The sequence below is a fragment of the Panthera tigris genome, chromosome A2 (genome assembly GCF_018350195.1).
Source record: "Panthera tigris isolate Pti1 chromosome A2, P.tigris_Pti1_mat1.1, whole genome shotgun sequence".
Lineage (NCBI taxonomy): Eukaryota > Metazoa > Chordata > Mammalia > Carnivora > Felidae > Panthera > Panthera tigris.
In genome coordinates this window covers 55,601,997-55,627,881 of record NC_056661.1, presented here as the reverse complement: position 1 = coordinate 55,627,881, position 25,885 = coordinate 55,601,997, and the positions used below count along the sequence as shown (strand labels likewise).

Sequence of the window (25,885 nt, the reverse complement as noted above, 5' to 3'; positions counted from 1 at the left end):
CACTCCCCTGCTTCCTCTCTTCCTCTGCCCCAAAGAGCTGTAATGTAGTATGTTGCTTTCTGAGCCTCAGTTTTCTCTCCTGTGAAATGGGTAGGAGGAGAGGATTAAATGAGGCAGTCTCTGACACATGCCTGGCATGGTGCCCAGGGTGTGAGTTGAGTTTGAGGCCAGGCTGAAGGCATGCATTCTTCCCCTCCTGTCTGCTTTCCCCATGACAGACAGTGACCCTCCACAGCCGGAGGCCCCAGAGGAGTCCGCGTTGAAACCAGAGTCCTCCCAAGTGGCCTCCAACACCATCCTGCTACCGCAGCCACAACCCAACACCTGCAAAGGTAACCTGGGGCCATGGGGTGGGTCTGGGCTGCCTTCAGGGGGTGAGCTCCCCAGTGCTGGGCATGTGCAAGCTGGCCTCCTGCCAAAGGGGTGCTTCTGCTTTGGGGATTTGGTTGGTCTCGCCTGTCTGAGGTCAGGAGTTGAGAGTGTAGCTGGTAGGAGGTGAGGTTGTGGATGGGGGGAGCTGAGGGCCAGGGTGTGACCCCAAGCAAGTCAGTTAGCTGCTTTTGTCTCAGCTCCTAGAGTACTGAGAGAATAAAATCCTTGCTTGAGAACTGTCTTGGAGACTGCTTGCAGTACTACGTAGGAAGTTCTCTTTGTTCTTCCTCTCTTCCTCTTTCTTGTTCCTTCTGTCTCTGCATCCTTGCTCTCCCTCCTTCTCTGTCCTCTCTGTCCCCTTCCCTTCTGGCAGCACTGTGACTCCCGGGAGGGGTTTGGTATCCGAGTGTTGGTGGCGATTGTCCCAGATACCAACCAGTTGTGCGAGCTGGTTTACTGGGGGACCTCGTGAAAAGGACCAGGAGTGTGGGGTGCTTTCTGCCTGGAGGGCGGAGCCGGGGGTAATGAGCCCAGTGGTCCCTGATCTCTGTGTGGTTTCTTCCCAGACAACGGGCCCTGCAAGCAGGTGTGCAGCGTCATTGGGGACACAGCCATGTGCTCCTGCTTCCCTGGCTATGCCATCATGGCGGATGGTGTGTCCTGTGAAGGTGAGATCCACGGGGGCTGCTCTTGTACCTGTGCCAACCTGAGCTGGCCTGTGGTGGGGGCCCCGGAAGGGAGACGGGGCAGGCAGAACGAGGCGGCCTGGGTCCGGGGTGGGGCCCGAGGGTTTGTATTTCTGACAAGATCCCTGGACCACACTCCCAACTCGCCCTGTCTGCGAGGCTGAGGTTGGTTTGTGACCACCTTGTCCTTGTTGCGGTCATGTGTGGAGAAAGAGAAAGGGGGATGTCCATGCCCCGCTGTGAAGGCGGGACCTGGAAGTGACGTTTATCCCTCCCACTTGCCTCTGATGGGGAGCGGGGCTGGGGAGTAGGAGCCCCAGTTGAATGGCATGCGCTCAGTTCTGTTACTGAATCCAAAGAAGGGGCAGTAGATGTTGGTAACTCTGCTATTCACAAAAGGGCCAAAGAAGGTCCAAAAGCATGTGGCTTTCACACCTGCGACCCCATCAGGACGGGGTCTTGTCTCTGTGGGACGTCGGTGGACCAGGACTTGGGGGCATTTGGATCCGACACCTGCTGGGGTGGTTCCCACAGTGAATGATGCCTGAGAGACCTCTAGACTACACCTCCTCATATCTGGTGGCAGGACAGGCCTGGAGCGTGGGACGGGGGCTAGGAAATGCTTTAGTTCAGGTTCAGGTTCTGGAGATGTGACCTTGATGGGTGTCCAAGGGTAAAAGGGTTAATTTCAGTCTTTTGTTTTTTATTTTAATTTTATTTATTTATTTTTAAAAATTTACATCTAAGTCAGCTAACATAGAGTGTAATAATGATTTCAGGAGTAGAATTTAGTGACTCATCGCTACATACAACGCCCAGTGCTCATCCCAACAAGTGTCCTCCTGAGTGCCCCTTGCCCATTTAGCCCATCCCCCTCCCCACAACCCTCTAGCAACCTCAGTTTGCTCTCTGTATTTAAGTCTCTTATGGTTTTTCCCCCTCCTTGTTTTTGTATTATTTTTGCTTTCCTTCCCTTATGTTCATCAGTTTTGTGTCTTAAATTCCACATATGAGTGACGTCATATGATATTTCTTAAAAGGGTTAAGTCTATCTGAGAAAATACCCGTATCCCTGCCACATCCTGGGACCCCACATCCAGCCCCTTGGCTGAGACTGTGTTCCTATTTTATTTTACTTTACTTTTTTTGTTTTGTTTTATTTTATTTTACTTGTGTTTTGAATGTTTATTTTTGAGAGAGAGAGAACACACATGAGTGGGGGAAGGGCCGAGAGAGATGGGAACAGAGGATCCCAAGTAGGTTCTGTGCTAATAGCAGCAAGCCTGATGTCCGTGGGGCTCAAACTTATCAACTGTGAGATCATGACCTGAGCTGAAGTTGGACGCTCAACCAACTGAGCCACCCAGGTCATCCCAAGACTGTGTTCTGCTGTGGACAAAAACCACCCCATGGCCAGGCAGTAGGAGCAGATCTCAAGTGCCCTCTGGGCCCTGCTCCCCATCTCTCAGGGCCCTGAAAATGTGAGGAATGTGTCTCTCCTGTGTCGGGACTCTTCCGGGTCCCAGTCAGGCCTCAGGCCAGTGTCTGTGTGTCTCCAGGCCTCTGCAGGACCCCTGGTGGTGATGGCTGTGGGGTCCAGGCCAGAGGTTACAGGTGGCATTTGGAGTGGTGCAGCCAGCCCTGCAGGGGAGTCCTGCTGGGCTCTGCTCTGTTTAAAATAAGCAAGCAAGTTACCAACCGTGAAAACTCAAGAACTTTAAAAAAAAAAAAAAAAAAAAAAAAAAAAGACAAGATTTCAGGTTTCTCTTCAAACTTCTGCCCACAAGGGGTTCACAGTCCTGGTCCCCCAGTGGAACAGAGCACAGACCCCAAAGTGCCCCATAGAGCCTCCCTCTTGGCCCCTTCTCCTGTATATGTTGCCAGCCTGGTCCCTTAGGCACTTGAGTTTGCAACACCTGCCATTGTGTGGCTCCTTTGGTTGCCTCTGGAGGTGGAATATTTCCGGAGCTGGGTGGGAGACGGCCTCTGGTCCCACCCTGCCATCCTCTCTGAGCCTCACCTTGCCATCTGTCCTTACTGGGGTTCTGGCTCTGATATCATGTGACTGTACAAACGCAGACTTGGGCCCGAAGCCCAGAGGTACGACTGATGCGCTGGGAGGCCCTGGGCAGGTCCCTGCCCCTCCCTGGGACTCAGTTTCCCTCTCTGTCACTGAATGCTCCACGCCTCTCTAATGGCCCTTCTGTTTTCCCTCCTGCGGCTGTCTTAGACCAAGACGAGTGCCTGATGGGCACTCATGATTGTAGCCTGCGACAGTTCTGTGTCAACACCTTGGGATCCTTCTACTGTGTCAGCCACACGGTGCTCTGTGCTGAGGGTTTTATTCTCAACATGCACAGGAAGTGCGTGGGTAAGCGAGAGCCCCCGCCTGCCGCCACTGTCACGGCTCTCTGCTCTGCTCCACGCCAAGCGGCCATGCCGTGGCCACATGCTAAAGGGCCTGCCCTTTGCATATGAGCTCTCAGCACGGCCGGCACCCCCCTGCTCCGTGCCATGCCCTGTCTGTCCTGGTGTCCTGTCCCGCTTCTCTACTGACACCACTGGGAGGCTGCTTTCCTCAGGGACGTACGTGCCTGCGAGTCAGAAAGGTAGTTGATATGTGACTTGGCTGGGGCGTTGCTATGAGGAGGTCGCACGTCCAGGCAGCAGGATGGGGGTCCGTGGGGTCTGGAGGCAGGGAGGCCTGGGTTTGAAGCAGGAGCCCCTAGTAGCTCTGTGGCCTTGAACAAATGTCTTCCCTTCTCCAAGCCTCAGTTTCATCATCTGTGAAAAGAGGAGACATTGGCGCTCCTTTGGAGATTATATGACATGTGCATGCCGGAGCCCAGACCTGGGGCATCGTGAGCACGTGATGTCAGCTGCTGAGGTTGTTCTTAGGTACAACTAGAATCCCCTCCAGAGGCGGAAGGATGGAGCTGGGGTCTGGCAGACCTAGCACTGCACCCCCACTCAGTGTTCATTTGCTGTGTGACGCTGAACAGTGGAGCTCCCTCTCTGAGCCTGGTTCTTTGCCTCTAACCTTGGGGCCAGAGGACCGGGCAGGGGGTGGTACCGAGTGGTACCCAGCTCCTGGCCCAAGCATGGGTGGGGCCGGTGCTCTGTAACAGCCCTCCCCTCCTGCCTCTTGGTGCACATGTGGGCCAGTGGCTAGGGCTTCAGGTGTGCCCCACAGGGAGTGAGGAGGGCACCAAGTGTGGGGTTCTGATATTTTCATGGAGGAAACGTGATGGTCCTGTACAGAGAGATAGACCCAAAGTAGCAGGGACTCAGGACAGACTCTTGGAAATGCTCCAGCAGAGGCACAGGCAAAGGGAGAGGTCACTCCACCTGTTGGCATCTGGGCACACTTCCCGGAGAAGGTGGCATTTGCAGTGGTCTCCACGGATGGATGGGACTTGGAAATCGGGAAGGGCATGCAGGGTGGGAGGAACAGCTTGAACACAAGTGTGCAGGTAGGAGCAGTGCAGAGCGCGTCCAGGGCACGTGATCAGAGCCCCGTCTGTCTTCTTTGTGCTTGGGGACCATGTCCAGCCTGGACATGTCCTCTTCTTCGTCACCCTCCGCCGCTGGGCAGATGGGCCCACGGCGCTGGGCTGAGGGGCGGCTGCAGACATGTTTGCCCTTGGCCCCCCAGCCGTCGGCACAACATGAGCCCTCCCGAACCTGCTTGTCAGTGGCTGGGTGGCTCTTCCTGTCTGGGTCGTGTCTGTGTGTGTATGTCTGGGAAGGCGGATCCTGCCCAGGCCTGCAAGCACCCCTCCCAGGATGCCCGTGCCGTGCCTGGGTGTGCGGGCTCCCCTGGTGGCCTGGACAGAAGATCTTGCAGTAAAAGGGGTCACCAGGTAGCCAGAAAACAGGTTCTGGGACTAGAAGAGCAAAGGTGTATTTCATTCAGCAAAATTTATGAGCTCACATTCTCATTCTTTCGTGTCTCCCTCCTTGCTCATTCTGCACAGACACATGGGCGTCTCCTGTCCTTCCTCTCGTTCCACTGACCTGCACGTCTTACCATCTGTTAGCACTTGGTCTTTCCATCATTTATTCATGCTCATGAACCCTGGCTGGTGACGTGGGAGATTCACACGCGGATGAAGAGTATGGCCTCTGCGTCCAGACTGTGTGGGTTCAAATCCTGGCTCTGAGCTTTCCTGTTGTAAGACCTCAGACAAATCAGTTCAGCTCTCTGAGCCTGTTTCTTCATCCGTGAAATGAGATAGTGATAACATCCACCTTAGTCACTGTAGAGATTGAGTTAGTCTGTGTGAAGAATGTCCTGGTATTCGACGTCATTGTTATGATTCAACAAATGTGTCACGCCGAGGCAGCCTGCATAGGTAGTGAGCCCCCCATCACCGGAGGTATGGAAGCCACAGTGGGATTGGGTGGGGCCAGGTTCAGAAGACTCCTGATGGACGTGCAATTTCTGCTGTTTGCCTTTTGTGCCCAGCCCTTTGAGGACCATCTTGGCCCCTGGGAAAAGTGTCCCAGATGGGCTGTGCTGCTAGATGATGGGAGGGTTCTGGGGCCTCTCCCACAGCAGCGTGGAAAGGGCGCAGCTCTAGGCCGGGTGCTCTGGGTTCCCTTTTTGCTGCTGCCACGTGCAGGCTGTGTGACTTTGGTCCGGTCACAGCCCCTCTGGGAGACCTATTTCCTCGTTTGTGAAGCTGCATCTGTAAACCGCCAGGCCCCTGGTGAACCTCACTGAGTGCCGGCTGCTTTTATTTGTTACCATGATTCCTCCCAGGCTGTTGGGGCTCTGGCGTTTCTGGGGTCGTGGGAACATACCTCCCCTGTCCATCCATCCTGTGAATCGGAAGTCTTCATCTTGCCAGCCAAGCCTTCCTTGGAAACTGCTGGCCCCAAACTCTCCCTTTCCCACCTCCCCACCCCCACTGAAGTCTCACGGTCAGCCTGGCCCATGTGCCATTTGGCTCACCTGCGAGGCTGGGGGAGTCTCTTCCCTCACTGCCCTGCTCTGCCCCCTTCCACCTGGTCTCCAGCATCCTCGTGGAATTAGCTCACCTGTCGCTGCCCCCGAGAAGTGACTCTGACAGGCCAGGGCTCCGAGCCTATGGCTTTTCTCACCAGCATCTCTCCTCCCTGTCCCGTCCCCACGGCAGGCTGGCAGTTCCCTTGAGGGCAGGCGCTGTGGCCAACGCCCCCGCTTGGCCACCTGGCACAGGATAGGTGCTGGTTACTGTGTGTGAAGGGAGGAACGCATCAGCGAATGACTGGGGCACCTCCCTGCCTGCTGGAGCGTGGAGGCAGCAGGCACTGGGCCGGCCGGCCGTCATCCAGAGCGCCAGGCCTGGGGCAGTTTCTGGCTGACTCTCCAGTGTCCTGCCCTCCCTTTGCACACCGTCACCGGCTTCTCCCCTTCCCACTTGCTCATCCCAAGTGGGTTCTTGGCCTCTTCTGTGTCCTGTGCCCTGGGTGACCTTAGCGACTGACCACTCCCCGGTTAGTGTCTCCACTCAGACCCCTTCAGTGAACTCACGTGTGTGCCTGGCTGCCTCTTGACACTCGAATGCAATGTGTCCACAGGCTCTGACCTTCCCTGCCAGCCTGGTTCTCAAAGCTGTCCCCATCCCCAGGCCTGGCACCCCTGCCTGTCTGGCTGCTCAGCCAGAAAGCTCTGCACACCTCTCAGCTCCTCTTTCTTGCTCACCTCCGTCTCATCCATCAGTGGATCCAGTTGGTTCTACCTTCACTGCATTTCCAGAAACGGCTGGCTTCTCCTCACCTCCGTGGGTGGTGGTCTGAACCCCAGCATCCATCTTCTGTCCTAACAGCCTCCACACTCTCCCCCCGCCCCCCCCCCCCCGGAGCATTCCCACCCAGCCAGGGGACCCTGTTACAAATGAGCGAGGCCATTTCAGTCCTCTGCCGGAACCCTCCGTGGCTCCCACTTTGCTCTGCCATTTCCGAACACTCTCTTCTTTTCTTTCCCCTGCAGCCACACCCCCTCCTGGCCGGTCCTTCAATCTGCCTGGCAGGCTCCCTCCTCGGGGCCCTGGCGTCCATTGTCCTCTCTGCCAGGAATGTCTGCTTGGCTCATTCTGTCACCCCTTCAGACGCTTGCTCCAAGGCCCTCTTGTCGGATGATCCCTCCTTGACCTCCCTGCTGCCCCTACGCACTCCTTATTTCCTTGGCCCTGCTCTGTCTTTTCCACAGCACTTGTGACCGCCCCCCTCCCTACTTTGTGTATTTATCTGTTGGGCCTCCGCCAGGGCTGTGTCTGTCTTAGTCACTGATGGATGTGATCTGGTGCCAGGAACAATGCTTGTTGGCACAGCAGATGCTTGATAAATCTTTGTTGAATGAACAGATGCACAGACAGGTGGACACCAACCACGTGTGAGTCTCTGGGTGGTGAGCACCTTGAGGCCTCGAGGGCAGGGCTGGCCGAGCCAGGGCAAGGTCCTGCCGCCACCCCATGGCCCCTGACGGCCCCTCCCCCCGCAGACATCAACGAGTGTGTGGCAGACCTGCACACGTGCAGCCGGGGAGAGCACTGCGTGAACACCGTGGGCTCCTTCCACTGCTACAAGGCTCTCACCTGTGAGCCCGGCTACGCCTTCCAGGACGGCGAGTGCGCAGGTGAGGAGGGCAGGCTGGACACCCCACCCCTGCCGTGCCCTGCCCCTGGCCCCACCCTCACCCTGCCCAGAGCCTTCTCCCTCTGGCAGGCCCCAAGCACTTGGGTTTCTTGCCTGTGGGAAGCCCCCACGGATGACCAGTGTTTGGGACAGGGTGGGGGTATCTGAGGCTGGTAGTGGGGAGCCAGAGTGTGCTTCTGGGCTTGTGACCTTTGCTGGTGTCTTGGTGTGGAGTTGTTCCCCTGTTTGTACGTTGGGGTAGAGCTCCACAGAAGGCTCACTTGTGTGCCTTCCACTGGAAAATTCTAGTCTCCTAAGAAGAGGGAGAATTTTCCTTGAACCATTTGAACAGATACATCCTGAGCTGCTGGGGCACGGTGTCCTTCTCTGTCACCCCCTGATGAGGGAGACAGAGGCTGCACAAGCAAATGAGGGGGCAGGAGTGTCTGTGGGCTGGGTGCTCCCTTCGGTGGGGGTCCAGAGAGGCCTCCCACGGAGGTGATGTCCGAGGAACCCAGACGTGGAGTCATGGGGCTCCAGGCAGAGGGAACAGCGAGTGTGAGGCCTTTGGGGACAGGGGAGATCTTGGCATGGTCAAAGAACGGAAAGTCTCGGGGTTACAGCAGGCTGGGAGTGTGGAAGGCTGGGGGTGGGGTTGGCAGTCCCCATTAGGGAGGGGGTTGAGAGCCTGTTTCACAGGTGATGGGAAGCATGGTTTTTTTTCTAACTAAAAATGTCCAGGAGGATGTCACCAAAGAGGTAAGACCTACAGAGGTGCGTAATTGTTGCAAACCCTGGAAACTGTGGACGAGGAGTGGCCCAGAGTCGGGCGTGAGCTCGGGAGGGGGGGGTGGCGGGGGAGGGGGGGCTTAGCAAGCTCCGTGTCCGGCCCTGAGCTGGGGGTGGGGGCAGCTGGGAGGGGGGATGAGAGATGAGCCCTGTCCCCTCGGCACACATGTGTGCACACATGGATCCAGGGCCAGCACCCCCAACCCGAGAACGCCGACGCCTGGCAAGGGGCACCGCCCCCCTGGACGTGTCCCACGCCCGCTGCCGCTCTGTCGCCTCGGGGTGCTGGCCACCTCCTTCTTAGCCACTCTGGTCTGTGGAGGGGCTGCCTCCGCAGGCATGTGGTGGTCCCTGAAAGGCGGCCGTGCCTGGTTCACATCCGGGTGCCTGGAACCCCATGCAGGGCCTCCCAGAGACTGGGCTGCTGTGACAAGGTGGCGGAGGCCTTGGAAACCAGACAGGGGGTGGGTGGAGGCAAGGACGGACAGGTGGCAGGAGCACAGACAGACACATATGCAGGCACTGGTCTGGCAGTCAGCGGCAAACCTGAGCGAGGGTCCGCCCCGCGGCTGAGCATGTGTGTGGCCCTCCCGCATCCCGTCTCCGTTTCCTCGTCTGTGAAGGAGGCCTGGTGTGACTGCTGCAGGGAGCGTGAGGGAAAGGGCAGTGCCAGCACTTTGTAAACAGTGGAGTGCCGTGCAGAGGTGAGGAGCCCTCGGTGACCCGCTCGGAGCTGTCCGGGTGTGGCTCAATCGGCCACACTGCCTCCTGAGAGGCCTGGACGCAGGCCCTTGAGCATGAGCGCTCACGCTCCTTTCTGCGGCCCCGGGAAGTGTGCAGCAGGGCCCAGCCCAGTGCTGCCGAGCGCTCCAACCGTGTGTGTGCCTCAGTCCCCCCTGTCAAGGATGGGGTTTGTCACAGCACCTGCTTCCTAGGCTTGTCGCGAGCGTCGCGTAAATAAATCCATCTCGGAGTACTTGGGACAGTGCCTGGTACTGCAGAGGAGTTCGGTCAGTGTGGCGATGTCGTCGTCAAGGTCATGGTGGGGAGTACGGGCAGGGGCCTGCCAGCCCCCCCCCCCGCCCCCGCCCCGCCGAGCCCTGACACCCCGCCTCTGCGTGGCAGATGTGGACGAGTGTGAGCTGGGCAAACACAATTGCCAGGCGGGCTTCACGTGCCAGAACACCAAGGGCTCCTTCTACTGCCAGGCACGGCCGCGCTGCATGGATGGCTTCCTTCAGGACCCCGAGGGCAACTGCGTGGGTGAGCAGGGCCCAGGGGCGGGGCGGGGGGAGGGCCGTCTCTGGGAGGGGGCATTGGGGCCTCCCTGCTGGCTGCTCGTCCCCTCTCCCAGCCTCAGCATCCCTACCCGTGAATAGACATGTCCGTGCCCCAGGAGGCACTTGGGAATCAGAACGCTTACTATCCCGAGCTGTCTGACCTTGGCTGAGCTCCTTCTCTTGTGGCCTCTGCTTACCCATCTGTGGGCATGAGTGCGTCTCAGATTCTTTTAGCCTAGCTAGCCGCAGGGAATATTTTTATGTCTTGACTTGGTAAAGACACATTTATATGCAGCCGGAACACAGACGCCACAAAATGTTACTCTCTCTGCTATATGTGATACTCGCTACAGTTTCTATTTGTAGAGAATGCTAGTGAGGTGGATGAGGCGAAAGGACGGGTTGATTTCGTGCCGCACTCCTGGGTTAAGGCCTGCATATGGTGGCCTGGTTGTCCTTGCGTGGGTCTGAGATCTCACACTCTCCGACTCCGTCCGCACAGCTGCTGGCTGGCAGCCTCGTCTCCCCCAGGGCTCCTGAGCACGTCTGGCCCAGAGGCAGGGCGCCAGAGCCCCCGCGGGACTGCCGGCGTCTGGTGCGGGCATGGCCAAGGCTGTGCTCAACCCTGTGGGGGTGGGGCGGGGTGAGAGATGCAGACGGAGAGGTGGGAAGGCGGGCAGGTGTGCAAGGCCGGCCACTGGGTGTGGACAGAAACCGGGGGTGTGTGAGAGTGTGGCTCTGTCACACGCCTTTCTGGGGCACCGCCTTTACAGCTCCTCACTGTGTGACCCTAGCAATGTCACGGGGTCACTGCAGGGTCGTGGGCACAAGAAGGTCCCTGCGATCTGCCCTGGGATACCCAGCCGTGGTCAGGGCAAGGTGGGGAGGCGTCTGCCCAATGGCCAACAGTTCCTCGCTGATTCGTTCGTTGACAACATTTTCGGAGCACTGAAAATGTGCCTGGTTCTAGATGTCAGGGAGTTCTGGCACTCCTTTTAAGTTTATTTTATTTTGAGAGAGAGAGAGAATGAGCAGGAGAGGGGTTGGGGGTGTGGAGAGAGAGAGAAAGAGAATCCCAAGCAAACTCCACACTCAGCACGGAGCCCAACGCAGGGTTCGATCCCACAACTGCAAGATTATGAGCCGAAATCAAGAGTCAGACACTTAACTGACTGGGCTGCCCAGGTGCCCCAGGGAGTTCTGGCACTTTAATGAGACATTTTGGAGAAGGAGGGACTGAATAGGCAAACATATTTATAGAAGTGGCAGTTATTCAAAGGTGCTTTGATAAATAATAAAGCAAGTAGAGAAAACAGTCTTAAAAAGGGGGGCGGGCTTATCTACGTAGAATGGTTGGAGGTGGCATTGGGGCAGGGACCTGAGGAAGAGAGGAAGCCAGCCCTGAAAATATCTGAGGGCAGTGTTGGCCAGGGTGGGGGTGGGGGGGGTGGGCAGCATGTGCCAAGGTCCTGTGGTGGGCTGGGGCATCATGGGATGATGAGGAAACAGTGAGGCTAGGGCAGAGTGTGAGGGAGAGATGGACGATGAGCTTGATGGTTTGGTGGGAAAATGCAGAGCAGGGGCACAACTTACTGTAGGTAGCCTAGGACTCAGCTCGAAGTCGTAGGGGGACCTCTGCCTTCAGCTGCTTCACCAGGGCAACTGTGAGAATGTAGGAAGCGCCCAGCGGGCGAGATTCTTGGAGGAAAAGGCCCTGGGGTCATAGGACACGGGACTGGGACGGTGTGACCCTGCAGCCCTATCCAGGGCTGGTCTGGAGCCCCACACCGGCCACCTCCCGGTGTGACCCTGGACTCAGCTGTGCCAGGCCCCTCGTCACCCGCACCGCTTCTGCAGACATCAACGAATGTACATCGCTGTCCGAGCCCTGTCGGCCAGGCTTTAGCTGCGTCAACACCGTGGGCTCCTACACGTGCCAGAGGAACCCGCTGCTCTGTGGGCGAGGCTACCACGCCAGCCAGGACGGGACCAAGTGTGTGGGTGAGGCCAACCTCCTCCCTCCCTGCCTCCCATCCGGCCTGGGCCTTCCCGGGCTCCTCTGCCTGTGGGAGGCCCTCGCAGAGGGAGAGCCGAGGCCTCAGGGTGCCCTGCTCGCCTCCCCTGGCAGACGTGAACGAGTGTGAGACCGGCGTGCACCAGTGCGGCGAGGGGCAGGTGTGTCACAACCTCCCCGGCTCCTACCGCTGTGACTGCAAAGTTGGCTTCCAGCGGGACGCCTTCGGCCGGGCCTGCGTCGGTAGGTGGGCGCTGGTGGCCGGGAGCCCCCGCGTGGGGTCCGGCTGCCCCCACCCAGCCCTCAGGCCTCCTCCTCCCTCCTCCCTGCTCTGCCGGCACGCTGGGCGGCCCCGGCTGGACCGCCTGCTACCATCCTGCCCAGCGGTGCCTCCTTGCTGCTGTCCTCCCTGCTTCTCTCGGTCTTGGTCGCTGCCACCCTCCTTTCTCGCCCCTTGCTGTGTCCGTCTCCATCCCTGTCTCTGCCTGCAGCCTCCTTCCGACACCCTTGCTGCCTTTCTTGTCTGCCCCGGTCTTTTTGCCTCTCCCGTTCCCTGTCCTGGTTCCTCCCTGTCCCTCCTGGGTGTCTGTGTCCCTGTCCTCACCCAGCCCCCTCTTCTACCTGGGGGTGGGGGGAGCGGGCTCCGGGCCACCCCTGCCGTCGCCACGGGCCACCCACCCCCTGCCCGCCGCTCGCTTGCAGACGTGAATGAGTGCTGGACCTCACCCGGCCGCCTGTGCCAGCACACGTGTGAGAACACCCTGGGCTCCTACCGCTGTTCCTGCGCCTCCGGTTTCCTGCTGGCTGCCGATGGCAAGCGCTGTGAAGGTACCACTGGCCCCGACCTCCGACCCCGCACAGATGCACAGCCACCATGGAAAGCCATCTCGCCCGGGCCCTGGCCTCATAGCTTCACAGACCCCGTCCCTACCTCATGCCACTTCCCTACTTCTGCAAACGCACCCTGGCCTCAGCTGGTCCGGCTCTTTCCTGCCATGGGCCCTCCTGGAGGGCCCAGGGCCCGGCCATCTCGGACCAGAGGGGTGGGTTTCTGAGGCGTCCGTACCCCCGGACGGCAGCTCCTTTCAGACCCGGGTGGCAGCCCAGCCTCTGCCCCTTCGTGGGTTCTGATCCTGGTCGTGACCGCACAGCCTGGGGGTCCAGGCAAGGAACAGAAGTGAGTGAAACATGAGGTAGGGTTCCTGGCCACCCGGAGAGCCCAGCAGCCGCCAAATAGCAGCAGCCGCACGGCACCTGTGGACGGTGCCACCCAGCAGCACCAGTCTGGGGCGACCCAATCTTCCTGGTTTTCTAGATGCTAGACATTTAGGTATCTGTGTAAAATCTGCTGGGTTTTTACATGTTACAATGGATTTAAACTTATTTTTTAAATTTATTATTTTTTTAATGTTTATTTTTGAGAGAGAGAGAGAACGAGCAGGGGAGGGGCAGAGAGAGGGGGACACATAGAATCTGAAGCAGGCTCCAGGCTCTGAGCTGTCAGCACAGAGCCCGATGTGGGACTCAAACCCACAAGCTATGAGATCATGACCTGAGCTGAAGTCAGACACTTAACCGACTCAGCCAGCCAGGCGCCTCGGATTTAAACTTTCAAAAGACACACTGTGAGTTAAGCCAAGCATGTGAATGGGCTGGACCCTGCCCACGGGCTGGTATCTGAGGCCAAGTTCTTACATGTGTGGACTGTCAGGCTGTTCCCATGTGTGTTTGCGGCATGGTCGGACCAGGCCTGGCAGGACTGGGACGGAGGGAAGTCCCGAGGTGGCTCAGTGGAGGGGTGAGGGGGTCAGCGAGGGAAGGGGATGTGGGTCTCCAGCCATGGTTAACTGGCACCGTCTTCCCCAGCCCTTCCCATTTTAGGGGCTCTTACCTCCCTCCTGGGCAGGAGAGCCTTTTGAGACCCCTGGGCTGGCCCTCCCGTGGGACAGGGCCAGCCCAGGGGCAGGGAAGTGTGACCAGGCTCCACATGACTGACTTCTCCTGCTCCCCTCCCCTGGCTCACTCTGCTCTGACCACGCTGGCTTCCTTGCTGCTGTCCCTTGAGGGCACCAGGCAGACGCTCACCCCAGGATCTTTGCTCTTACTGTGCCTTCTACCTGGAACACTTCCCCCAGATGCCCACACGCCTGCAGAGCTTCAGCCCTCCCAGACACACTCCCTGTCTCTTTCTCTGCTCTTTTCCCCGCAACATTTGCCCCTCCTGACATACTGGTTATTTTACTCATTTAGTTGACCCCTCCCCCTTCTTTACCAACACACATGTGAGCATGAGCTCTGAAAAGTGGAGGTTTTGTCCATCTTGTTCCCGGCTAAGTCCCCAAGTTCAGCACAGACCCGGGATGTTGTAGGAGCTCAGCAGTTCCTGGTTGGATGAGGGAAAGCCGCGTCCCTGCCCTCAAGGAGCTCAGGGTGCAGATGTTCAAGCGGAGCCACAAATTGACCTCTTGTTCATCGGCTGCCACGTCGTTTGGCCCATACGCCCATACGTGCAGCTCTTACCCTTCCCCCCAGCCCCATGCAGGAGCAGGCCTGGGGATCAGGGCAGGCAGGCGAGGCCCCAGCCCTCAAGGGGTTGGCGTGTAGATGATACTTCCCAGAGCCGTCTCTCCCAGGCGCTACGGGCTCTCCATAGGGCGGCATCTAACTCCCCGCCCAGGAGACCTGAGCCCCATCCTTCTGTAGTTGCCTCCTCCAGGCAGCAGGCTGAGACTCTGCCAGCAAGCCCCAGCCCCGCCCCTGCCTCGGCTGCATTCCCCTGGTGGGCTCCTTGCCCTTTCCGGGGTCTCTGGTTCCCCACTGGCCCCTGAGAGGGGCTGGAACGAGTGGCTTCCCAAGCTAAGGCTCCAGGTCAGCTGGGGCCCTGGCCCGCACTGCTGGGCCGGGAGGACTGTGCCTCGACCACAGGCTGGTCTCCCTGCAGACGTGAACGAGTGTGAGACCCGGCGCTGCAGCCAGGAGTGCACCAACACCTATGGCTCCTACCAGTGCTATTGTCGTCAAGGCTACCAGCTGGCCGAGGATGGGCACACCTGCACAGGTACCCCTCCCCTGCCCGGGGGCGCCCTGACCCACTGGCACGCCTTCCCCTGCGGGCCCCCAGAGGCTCCGTGCCGGGCAGGGACACGCGGGACATACACAGGCTTTAGTGTCACATCAGAGCTGGACTCTGAGCCCTGCCATCTGCTCGGCTGCGTGACCTGGGGCGGGAGCTCCCCAGCCTTGACCTCGGGCTTCTCCGCTGTAAAGTGGCGGCGACGGTCCTGGCCTCGGCGAGACGGAGGCTGCGCTAACAGACCTTGTCCAGGCCTGTGCCTCGTAACTTCTCGGCCCTGCGCCGATAGCAGCAACAACGGGGCAGCCCCAGGGAGTGAGCACTGGAATGGGAGTCCCGTTTTGCGGTGTGGGTTTTGGCAACTCTTTCCCCTCTCTGTGCCCTGTTGTCCTCATTGGTAAAATGGGCCCCTGGGCTCCGGGGCTGTGGCAGGGCCAGAATGACTGTCAGTGGCTGGGCCCTGCGGGTACAGGGGCTTCACGAGGGGCTGACCCTCTCTCTGACAGACATTGACGAGTGTGCTCAGGGAGCCGGCATCCTCTGTACCTTCCGCTGTATCAACGTGCCAGGGAGCTACCAGTGCGCATGCCCGGAGCACGGCTACGCCATGACGGCCAATGGGAGGTCCTGCAAGGGTAAGCAAGGGGTCTCTGCCCCACCAGTGCCTCGGGCAGGCTCTGAGCAGGCCCAGAAAGCCTTACACAGCTTGCTGTGCGATTGGAGCTACGACACCTAGTGCATAAACGGGGAATGGCCAATGCCGCTGGTGGCCACGTTAACTGAGGTCTGTGCCCGGGATGAGGAAGGAGACAGTCTTCTTCTGTTCGACTCAGCTCGGGCTAGTCTTCCAGGCTTGGGCTGAGCTCTGGGCCCTCTCCTGGGGCAGGGACAGGCATCCTGAGTGGTGGTCCTAAAAGGCGGGTGAGGAACCTGGAGAGAGCCTCAGGGTTGTAGCTCAGGGGTTGTAATGTCCATCCGCAGGCAGCTGCGTCTACTAAGCTTGCATGCAGAAAGACACTGTCCCAGCCGGAGCTATGCAGAGCTGGGTAGGGCCACACGGAACTGGGGAGGGGGGGACTTCCCGTCACTGGGGATGTACAGACTAGGTGGGCAGTCACCTGCTTTTGCAGTTTGCAGCTACTTCCGTGGATGGGGACCAGGTTCTGTGACCTCTAATCTTCCTTCTAAGTTGGGAAGTCATGATTATAAGTTCGGTTCCATTGGGACTTCCTGAAGCCACCAAAGCTAGGCCTGGCAAGCCACCTGGGCAAGGTGGAGGGCACGGGTCACCTCTCTTCTGTCCCTGCTACATCTGTAGCCTCCATCAGGAGGTCAGGTGAGACGGGGGCCCCGCTGCACATGTGATAGCCTTTGCTTCCCCTCCAGATTCTCTTGCTGGAAAAGTCTCCGTGCTGTCACAGGCTGGACAGGGACAGAGCATGGGTTGGTGGTTCTGCCTGGTTATGTCCACTTCCTGAATCACCAGTGTCCACGTCTATAGCACGCTGACCTTCAGATCTAAGGGGTGACCCTCTTTGTGCTCCCTGGTCCTGTTGTGTCTCAGGCCAACCACCGAGGTCTCACGGCTCCAGCGGGAGGATGGGAGCACAGCCAGCGGAGAACAGAACCTGCTGGTTAATATGTCACAGTAAATCCTGCCTCTCTTCAGTGGTCAAAAAAAAAAAAAAAAAAAAAGGACAGAAAAATGTGAAGGAATTGAGACTTGGCAGCATGTTTTAGAAACGTGCTCTGTGAAGGAAGGGCTGTGACTCGTTCATTGGCATGTAGGGCAGTGCCCGGCACACAGTAGGTGCTTACTGAACGTTCAACCATTCACCTGAATGGAGAGGCAACTACTCCTGATACTTAGATGCATTTTTTCCAGTCTCGTTATGCCAATATAGATACGTGTGTGTGTGTGTGTGTGTGTGTGTGTGTGTGTACATACACCCCCTGGGTATATGGCCTTGTCCAGCTCTCCCTTTGGCCTGACCTCTCCGAGAGAGGCTCCAGGGTCAAGGGCCCCGCAGATACGAGGGGCCTGGAAGCACTGAGGGGTGGCGACCCCAGGCTCACAGGGAAGTCCTTGGTAGCTTCCTGTGAGCGTGGTGAGGCCAGGCTGCAGTGGTGCTGACCCTTGGCACTCCTCCTGCTCACTTCTAGGCATCTCCATCAGCACTGGGTGGGCAGACAGCAAGAAGCAGCTCCCTCCTGCTTCCCGCCACACCCCTGCCCAAGCTCGGGTCAGGACTTCCTGCTCCCATTGTGGGCCGCCCAAGCATAGCTGGGGCCAAAGGGGGAAGAGCAGAAGGCCCTCCTTTCATGTGGATTCAGTTAATGAACCATCAGGACGACAACCGCGCCCATCCTGGTCCCACTGACTCCTGCCCTGTTTTCTCCCACTCGCCTTTGCGCCACCCTGGGAAATGGGGATCGTGACCCAGTTTGCATAGGAGGAAAGGGAGGGAGGCTTGGAGAGGTGAATGAATGTCAGCTGATCTGTCGCCACAGGGGGTGGTGGCCCACAGCCTGGAGTCTGGGATGGGTTGGGGGTTCGAGCCCTGAACCCTGAGCACACGTGAGGGTGGGAAGTGACACCGTTCTTGCCTCGTGGGGTTGTGGGGACAAGTGAGTGAGTGCAGCAGGGCCTCACGCATTGGATGGACGCCAGGCGGCAGACTCGGGATGCAGCTTGGCTGCCGTTGTAACTGCCACCACGTGGCATCGCAATTGGACCCCTGGCTTCCAGCCCCAGCTGCCTGCTGACTGCTGTGCGACCTTGAGCAAGGCTGTGCCCCTCCTGTGTCTGGGGAGGCCCACGACCCTCACCCCACAGGCCTGGCATGAGGATTGAGTGAGGAGAAACCCCTAAACTGGATCAGTGTGGAGGATTGGAGAAAGAAACCAGAAGATTCCCAGGGAAGCTCCTGACAGGAACTCTGCTCCCCTCACCCCAGGGGCAGCCCTTGTGGGGCCCCCGGGGGCCACGCTGTCTGAGCTGAGCAGCTGGTCTTCACGGACGGGGTCTCTGGAACCCATTTATTTTATCCTACTTGACTTACAGGTTGCCTGTGCAACATGCGTGCACACACACACCCATGGGTGCTTCTCTGAGCGTTTGTCAGATACGTATCCATACGTGTGTGCGTGTGTGTGTGCGTGTGTGTATTTCAGCATCCAGAAAGGGCCCTCCTCGTATGCCTGTGGCTGTGATTCTGTGTATCTGTGTGGGTATGCGTGAGCATATGGGTGTGCTCAGCCATCTGCCTGTTTGTGTGTGTGCACGCAGGGAGTGTGAGCACGTCTGTGCAGTGTGCGGAGGGCATTCGTCGCCGTGCATCTTTGAGTCTGTATTTACAAGGGATGGGTCCCTCACTTCCATCTGGCCGTGTGTGTGGAGCACCTGCTGTGTGCCAGGCACCCTGCTGGATGCTGGGGACACCACAGGACCAAGAGGGACACACACCCCTGGCCTTCTGGAGCTCACACTGAGGAGGGGAAGGCTGGACACAGGACATACTAAGTAGTGTGTTTCAGAGCAGGACAGGAAGTAGAAGGAGAATGAAATGGGAGGGGACCACTATAGGGTGGACGGGGAGGGTATCCTGCAGGGGGTGGCCCTGAGCTGAGACCCAAGAGATGAGAAGGAGCCAGCCATGGGAAGATGTGGGGAAAGTTCCAGTAGTGGGAACGGCATATGCAAAGCCCCTGCGGTGGGATAGGGGTCAGGGTGTTGGAGCGGCCCAGACTAGTCCCATAGGGCTGCAGCCTAAGGAGAAGGAGAGAAGCTCTGACGCAGAAGGGCCAGAGGGGCCTGTGGTGTCCATGAAGGGACTAGGTTCTTATTCCGGGAGTATGGGAAGCCCTCAGGAGACACAAATGATTGTTTTTAGAGCAGGGTCCTCGGCCCCTGGGCGGGTACGTGTGGCATAGGGTGGTCTGGGAGCTGTGTGCTTACCGTTGGGACGAGCTGCCCTGAGACCCGGGCCTGCAGCGTGGGCCAGGGTGGTGTGGACTCCTGCCCCCGGCCGGGGGACCCCACTCTTCACCCTCCTCTCCCCCACCCCCCAGACCTGGACGAGTGTGCGCTGGGCACCCACAACTGCTCTGAGGCCGAGACCTGCTATAACATCCGGGGCGGCTTCCGCTGCCTGCGCTTCGAGTGCCCTCCGAACTACGTCCGCGTCTCCGAAACGTGAGTGCCCCCCCTCCCCCGGCCCCAGGCCCGGGACCCCCGCACCCGTCTCGTGCTGTCCGGGGGAGAGGCCGTGGTGCCTGCCTCCGCCCCTCCTGCTCCTCACAGGCCCCGGCCACTGGGTCTGTGGTCTAACTGACCACACGTGGTACAAGTTAGAAGCACCTTGCTCAGGGTGTGGAGAGCAAAGGGAAGAAAACTCACGGAAAACTCACGGAAAATCTCTGCTCCTGCGTGCGTGCGCGCGCGCATGCGCGCGCACACACACACACACACACACACACACACACACACACACACACGAGTTGCTATTGTGTAATGCATTATCCCAACACTCAGCCTCTTTACAGACAAATGGCTGTTAGGGTCAGGAAGCTGGCAGCAGCTTAGCTGGGTGGTTGCAGCTCAAAGTCTCGTGGAGCCGCATCATCTGAAGGCTTGACTGGGGCTGCAGGACCCTGCTGCTCGCTCACGTGGCTGTGGGCAGCAGCCTCAGCTCCTCCCTGCGTGGGCCTCTCCATGAGGCTGCTTGTGATGTGGCCTCCCTTGGCACGGGTCATCAGGAGAGCAGGTGACAGCCCTTTGTAACCTAATCTAATGTTAGAAGTGACATACCATCCCTTCTGCCGCTGGCCACACAGCTCGCCACTGCGAGAGGTGGGGTACCCTGAGGAGGGACCACGCAAGGCATGACCATCAGGAGGCGGGACACCCGGGACCATCTTATGGACCAGTGACCACACTTCTTGTTGATAACTTCTTGGCATTTTGCCATACTTCCTGTCCCCCCCCCCTTTTTTTTTTTAAATTTTAACGTTTTACTTATATTTGAGAGAGAGAGAGAGTGTGTATGAGCAGGGAAGGGGCAGAGAGTGAGGGAGACATAGATCTGAAGCAGCTTCAGGCTCTGAGCTGTCAGTACAGAGCCTGACGTGGGGCTCGAACTCATGAACTGCGAGATCATGACCTGAGCTGAAGTTGGATGCTTAACCGCCTGAGCCACCCAGGCTCCCCTTTCTTGTCCTTTCTTTACTAAACATACGTTCTCATACAGTGCTTTTGTTTTTCCTAAAATTCAGTTGTTTCCCACTTTATTTTACTTTGTAAGGTATTTTCCAGATGTACATTTTTAGAATTGCAAATGTGACGTCCGCTTTTAAAACTATCTTAACAACAGGGGTGCCTGGGTGGCTCAGTTGGTTGAGTGTCCAACTTCGGCTCAGGTCATGATCTCACAGTCTGTGGGTTCAAGCCCCATGTTGACAGGCTCAGAGTCCACTTCAGATCCTCTCTCCCCGCCCCCCCCCCCCCCCCGCGCCTTCTCTGTTTGTGCTTGCTCTCTCAAAAATGAATACACATTTAAAAAAAGTAGGTCAACAACAAGTGGGCAAGGCCAAAGTTCTTGCCCCTCCCCCCCGCCTTGCAGCCAAATCTCATGGCTGCTGAGCGTGTCCACCTTCCCTCTTAGCCTGGCACAAGTTTCTCCCTCTTAGCTGTCTCACGTCTGTGCGTGTGGCACGCCACGAGCAGTATGGATGCGTTCATGATTCCTGGCTGCCCTGCTGGCAGTTTGCCGTTTTTCAGCACCATATACACCGTAGCATCCACGTGCATGCGCGCTGGGACATTTAGGAGAGTGTGGCTGGGGCGGCCTGGACAGGTAGCCTCCCTTCTGTGGGTCTTGGTGGCCCCGTCTGCAACGTGGGGATGAGAGCAGCGCCACCTGGGGGCAGGCACGCGTATGAGATGAGGAAAGACAGCGGTGAGTTGCAGCCTCAGTCACTTGTGGCTGGTGACGTGGTGGTTGTCGTGGTGCCTGTCGCGCTTCACCGGTTGGGGACCTCTGCTCAAAGGATCCTGTACAGCTGCTTGCTGGGGCCTGGCACCTGAGCAGTGTCCGTTTTGGAAGCAGTGAGCTTGTAGACAGTGATTTAGTGGCTCCGAGAGTCAGGAAGGGACAGAGGGGTGCTGTGCTCAGAAATTGAGGCCCCTGGTGGCTTTGGTGGAGGCTCACCCCCCATTGTCACTGTTTCGTGGCTTGGCCGAGCCTCCAGGCTTCCTCAGGCGGGGGTGAGGTGGAGCCCCACGCGGGCCGTTGGCCCCGGTCTGCAGAGAGGCTTCCCCTGGAAAAGGGCAGGCCGTTCGGAGTGAGGAGAGGAAATGGCTCCAACGGAGAGTCAGTTACAGAAGAAAAGGAATTTGGAAAATGATTAAAACCATCAAAACGCTGTGCCTGGGGAATCTGTGCAAATGGCAAGCATGCGAGTGCAAACAAGGCGGACGAAGGTGGGTAAGAATGAAGGGAGGGAGGAAGAAGGCGAGTGGGGGACACACGCATGACCGAGGGCTGCTAACACACGGTGCCAGGCTGATCGCGAAGCCCTGCGCGTTTATTAACTCAGCCCAGCCAGCTGGCGAGACCACGGGCTAGTAGCCCGTCTTACAGATGAGGAAACTGAGGCCCAGAGAGGTAAGGTGACTCGGTACGCCGGGGCTGGCCGGCCCTCAAGCCTGCGTCTGAGGCCTGCGCCGTGTCGCGGACGGTCGGACGTCAGGGGCGGGAAGGCGCGGACGCACACGAGCCCCCGGGCCCGCTGACCGAGCCCCCGTGCATCCCACAGGAAGTGCGAGCGCACCACATGCCGTGACTTCCTGGAGTGCCAGAACTCGCCGGCACGCATCACGTACTACCAGCTCAACTTCCAGACCGGCCTGCTCGTGCCGGCACACATCTTCCGCATCAGCCCGGTGCCCGTCTTCGCGGGCGACACCATCTCCCTGACCATCACCAAGGGCAACGAGGAGGGCTACTTTGGCACGCGCCCGCTCAACGCTTTCACGGGCGTCGTCTACCTGCAGCGCTTGGTGCGTGAGCCCCGGGACTTCGCCCTGGACGTGGAGATGAAGCTCTGGCGTCAGGGCTCCGTCACCACCTTCCTGGCCAAGATGCACATCTTCTTTACCACCTTTGCCCTGTGAGACGCCTGCCCGCCTGTGCCCGCCTGAGCGCCCCGCGGGGGCCACGGAACCCCAGGATCCTCCTGCTGTGTCCCTGCACCAACCCGTGCGCCCCCTGCCGGTGCACACCTTTCCGTGGTTGCTGAACACCGCATGTGTGGGGCCGGGTGACGGTGGTGTTTTTACTATAACTCTGTAAATTAACTTAATTTTGCTGACTCGATTCCTACTGGATTCCTGGGCCTCTCCCGTGCCCCAACCCGAGGGAGGAAGCTTTGAGGGCAGTTCAGGGTCACTGTAGGTGCTCTGTGGGTGGAGTCAGAGGGCCAAAGGCCGAACAGTGACTGAAGAGGAAACACAGCGGCCACGACGGGGTGTTTGGACTTCGCTGGGTGACCTGTCCCCAAAGTTGATATTCCATTTCATATTCCACTGTGATTTGCTCTTTACTTTAAAAAAAAAAAAAAACCATGTTAAGTGTTTTGTTGAATTGTAGTACGTGCACATTGCAAAAAAATATATTCAAATAGTAACAAAGGGTTATAAACTGAAAAAAGAAAAACGTTTACTTATTTTGTAAAGTGTTTGCGTTTGACGACCGTATCTGCGTGTTTCAGGGTTTCCCAGCCTGACCCATGCGTCTGTTGATCAGGACCTTCCTTGAGGCCTCGCTCAGGGGGTTTGCCCCAAACCAGGAGCTCCCTTAGGGGTGAAGGGATCGCAGTATAAATGCACGCCAGCTTTGGGATCCTTCTTATTTTTCTACTCTTCCTTTTCTTCCTCCTCCTTCCCCAAATGTGGACCTCTGCTGGTTTGTCACTCGGGATATCGTCTAGAGACTCCAGGACTGGTCCTGGTCACGGGGGCCTGAAAGCATCAGGTCAGACAGAGGATGTGGACAGGAACCCCAAGATGAGAATTCATCTTTTTTCTCCCATGTAGGTTTCTGGGGCCTTGAGGCTGGGGCAGAGGAGGAGGGCTGAGAAGGGAAGAGACAGGCCCAAGGCCACCCGGGCGTTTGGGCCCAGGTCTGAGTCCCCCACATGCACCTTTGCTGCCCCCCTTGGCTCTTTCTCTAAGCCAGCGGATTTCAGATGGAGGCAGTGTGTGACTCCAGGGGCCTTGAACGAGATGTGGTGGGTGGCAGGTGGGTGGCAGCCGGCATTGAAACAGCAGAGACAGAATCACAGTGCTCTGTGCCTGGCAGTGGAAGGAAGGCTTGTGCCACGGAACAGCAGTGCACATGTCTGTGTGTGTGTGTGCGAACGCGTGTGCCACACGGCTCCAGCCATGCTGCCACCTGGGAACCCCCACCACACGGCCAGATGTCCTCATTCTTCAAGACAAGCTCCCAGACCACATTTTGATGTAAAATCTTCCAATGTAGGATGCGGTGATTATTTAAACGTTTTCAACAGTGGCATGAGCCGGCCTCAAAGCTTGTTGCTGTAAGCCTGCCGGGGAGGCCTCATTGTCTCATAGCCTTTCCTCCCCTCCCTGCCCCCCTCACTGGCTCCGTCCTCAAGGGAAACCAGGGCTAGTGGCCGTGTCAGGCATAGTCACTTAGCAGGTGGGGACCAGCAGGTGCCAGGCCCCCACTCAACAGGCAGGTTAGGGACACCACAGGGGCTAGGGCAGCATCTGGCTGGTGGCTGCTGGCCCTGTCCTACACGGTTATGTCTTCTTCCCCCAGCTCAAGGGAGACTCCCTGTGCACCCTCGAAGTGACATCACCCCTCTGGGCTGCAGTTGCGTCATCAGTGGACGGGAGTGCCGCACTTTTTCCCTCGTGGGGCTGCTGTGCGACCCGCCCACAGGATCTGACTTGGTGCCTGGCTCCCCCGGAGGGTCTCGGAGAGCAAGATTTCCTTCTGACTTTAGAGGTTTTAAGGTTCAGCGATTCTAGAATTCCACGTCTGCGAGGAGTTGAAGGAGCAAGTGCGAGGAGCAAGCCGTAGTTGGAGGGACTGTCTCTACAAGACTGCTCTCGCTTAGGATGCTGGACACAGACTTGGGGGTTCCCGTGACCACCCTCAGGTTCGTTAATTCATCTGAACAACTCAGGGAAGTGCCAAGTCCAGGATGATAGCCTTGTTACAAAAAAGGGGAACGAGGTAGAATCATCCAAGGGGAATGATGCATAGGGTAGGAGGGGTCCGTATCCCCAGGAGGGGTGCCTCTCCTGGTGTGATGGGTGACAGTTTGCACACAGGGTGTTCCCAACCAGGAAGCCGTTGGTGTCCAGCACTTTTTTGGAGCTTGGTCATACTGACAGCACGGCTGACCTTTGGTGTCCAGTCCTTCCTGGAGGTCAGAGCCATCTGGCCTGCCCCAAAGCTCCCATTATGAGTCACATTGTTAGACTGTCCAGTGCCCCACGTCCCCAGGCCAAGCCAGTCCTGTCAGGACATTCCAGGGGCCTAGAGCTCACTTCCCAGGCACTGAGGGCTCTGCCCTTAGGTAAGCCGAATTCTAGCCCCCGGAGCAGTCATGTTTGGGCATCTGCGTGTAGACTTACTTCTCTCACCCCCTGATCTGCCGCCGTTTGTACCTCAAGATACGCTTGTGCAGAGCTGTGAAGCACAGAAATGAGCTAGCGGTTAGCCAGATTCAGCTGTTGCTCAGCCCGGCTGTTTTCCTCCATCCCGAGGAGGCTGTAACTCAGCGTTGCCACCCGCAGGGCCGTCGATGCCACGTGGAAACCCACCCACGGTGCGGGTGCTACAGCATGTCCAGCGGGTGGGTGAGGCCCGGCTGGTAAGGCTGGGTCCCACGCTGTCACTGACACCTTGCCCAGCCCATTGTGTGTTGCAGGACTAAACGTCTCCCAGGTTGGCCCACTCGGGTTGGCAGCTTCTGTTCCACCTTGGCAGGTTCCAGAGGCAGGAGAGGGCTTGGCTTTGCCCATCGGGTATAATCGAGCTAAGAGACCATACCACTCCCTCCAAGCCTCTCCTGAGATATTAACGTAACGCTGGATAAGTGGAATGCTAGGGTTCCCTCACCGCATAACCCATTCCTTTCTTCCCCCTCAGCTACAACGCCCTTTCTCTCCGTGTGTATGCCACTTCTTCCACCTTTGGAAGGGACAGCGGGTTCGGCCACCGTGCTGGTCTCTGCTGCGGGCACACTTCAGATCAGCCGGCTGCAAACTCAGAGGTCCTGTGACCACCCTCAGTTTCGGTAACTCTCTGGAATGACTCAGAGAACTCAAGAAAGTGTCTTGCTTATCTTCACAGCTTTAATGCAGCAAAAGGATACAAATCAAAGTGAGCCAATGGAAGAGACGCACAAGGCAGAATCCAGGAGCCTTGGAGTATGGGGTTTCTGGTTACACTGTCACTGTGGCCTCCCGGACGGCATTACCTCCTCCTGGGCTCAATGTGTGATAATCCCCACAGACCATCACCCAACAGGGACGCTCACAGGAACCTTTGGAGTCCGGAGTTTGTATTGGGGCTGATGGGTGGTTGGGGCGTGCAAAGTCCCCGGCACAAGGTGGCAGCACCATTGCTAATGACGTCACCCGGAGCGTGTGGTCCCAGCGGAGGGGATGCTGCAGCAGGTGCGATGATGCACGCATTTGAAAAACATGAGGGAGCCATGCTCATAGAGACAGCAGAACTGGCCGGTTACTGCTGGATTGTATTGGCCTGCAGAGGGACAAGGAGAAATCTGGGGCTGTTAACAGGTAATGGCTGACGGTGAGGCAGAGCCCTTCAAAGGCAGCTTACGAAGAGGCACCTGCCTGGTGCAGGGGAAGGACAGACACCCCTGAGTGGCAGGCTGCAGACCTGGTTGATTGTGGGAGTCACGGAGCTCCAGGGACATTTGCTGCTCAGCCAAGATCAGTCATGGGAACCCACGGGCCCCAGGGTGAGAAACCCGAGGCCTTGAA

General features: G+C 58.1%; 1 protein-coding gene across 5 annotated transcripts in view; it reads left to right on the top strand.

The window, feature by feature from the left end:
• The window catches only part of FBLN2 (fibulin 2), an 89,105-nt gene extending 66,624 nt beyond the window's left edge, over nt 1–22,481 (top strand). For 4 of the 5 annotated variants that reach the window (XM_042979598.1, XM_042979600.1, XM_042979599.1 and 1 more), the window contains exons 7-18: nt 219–332; nt 939–1,040; nt 3,289–3,429; nt 7,546–7,680; nt 9,594–9,731; nt 11,606–11,749; nt 11,877–12,005; nt 12,465–12,590; nt 14,704–14,820; nt 15,342–15,470; nt 18,907–19,030; nt 21,652–22,481. In XM_042979598.1, the coding sequence (XP_042835532.1) occupies nt 219–332; nt 939–1,040; nt 3,289–3,429; nt 7,546–7,680; nt 9,594–9,731; nt 11,606–11,749; nt 11,877–12,005; nt 12,465–12,590; nt 14,704–14,820; nt 15,342–15,470; nt 18,907–19,030; nt 21,652–22,009 (1,757 nt within the window). In that variant the 3' untranslated portion in view covers nt 22,010–22,481. The remainder of the gene's footprint in view (nt 1–218; nt 333–938; nt 1,041–3,288; nt 3,430–7,545; nt 7,681–9,593; nt 9,732–11,605; nt 11,750–11,876; nt 12,006–12,464; nt 12,591–14,703; nt 14,821–15,341; nt 15,471–18,906; nt 19,031–21,651) is intronic. The other variant, XM_042979602.1, reaches the window with a different exon arrangement.
• The last annotated feature ends 3,404 nt before the right edge of the window (nt 22,482–25,885 follow it).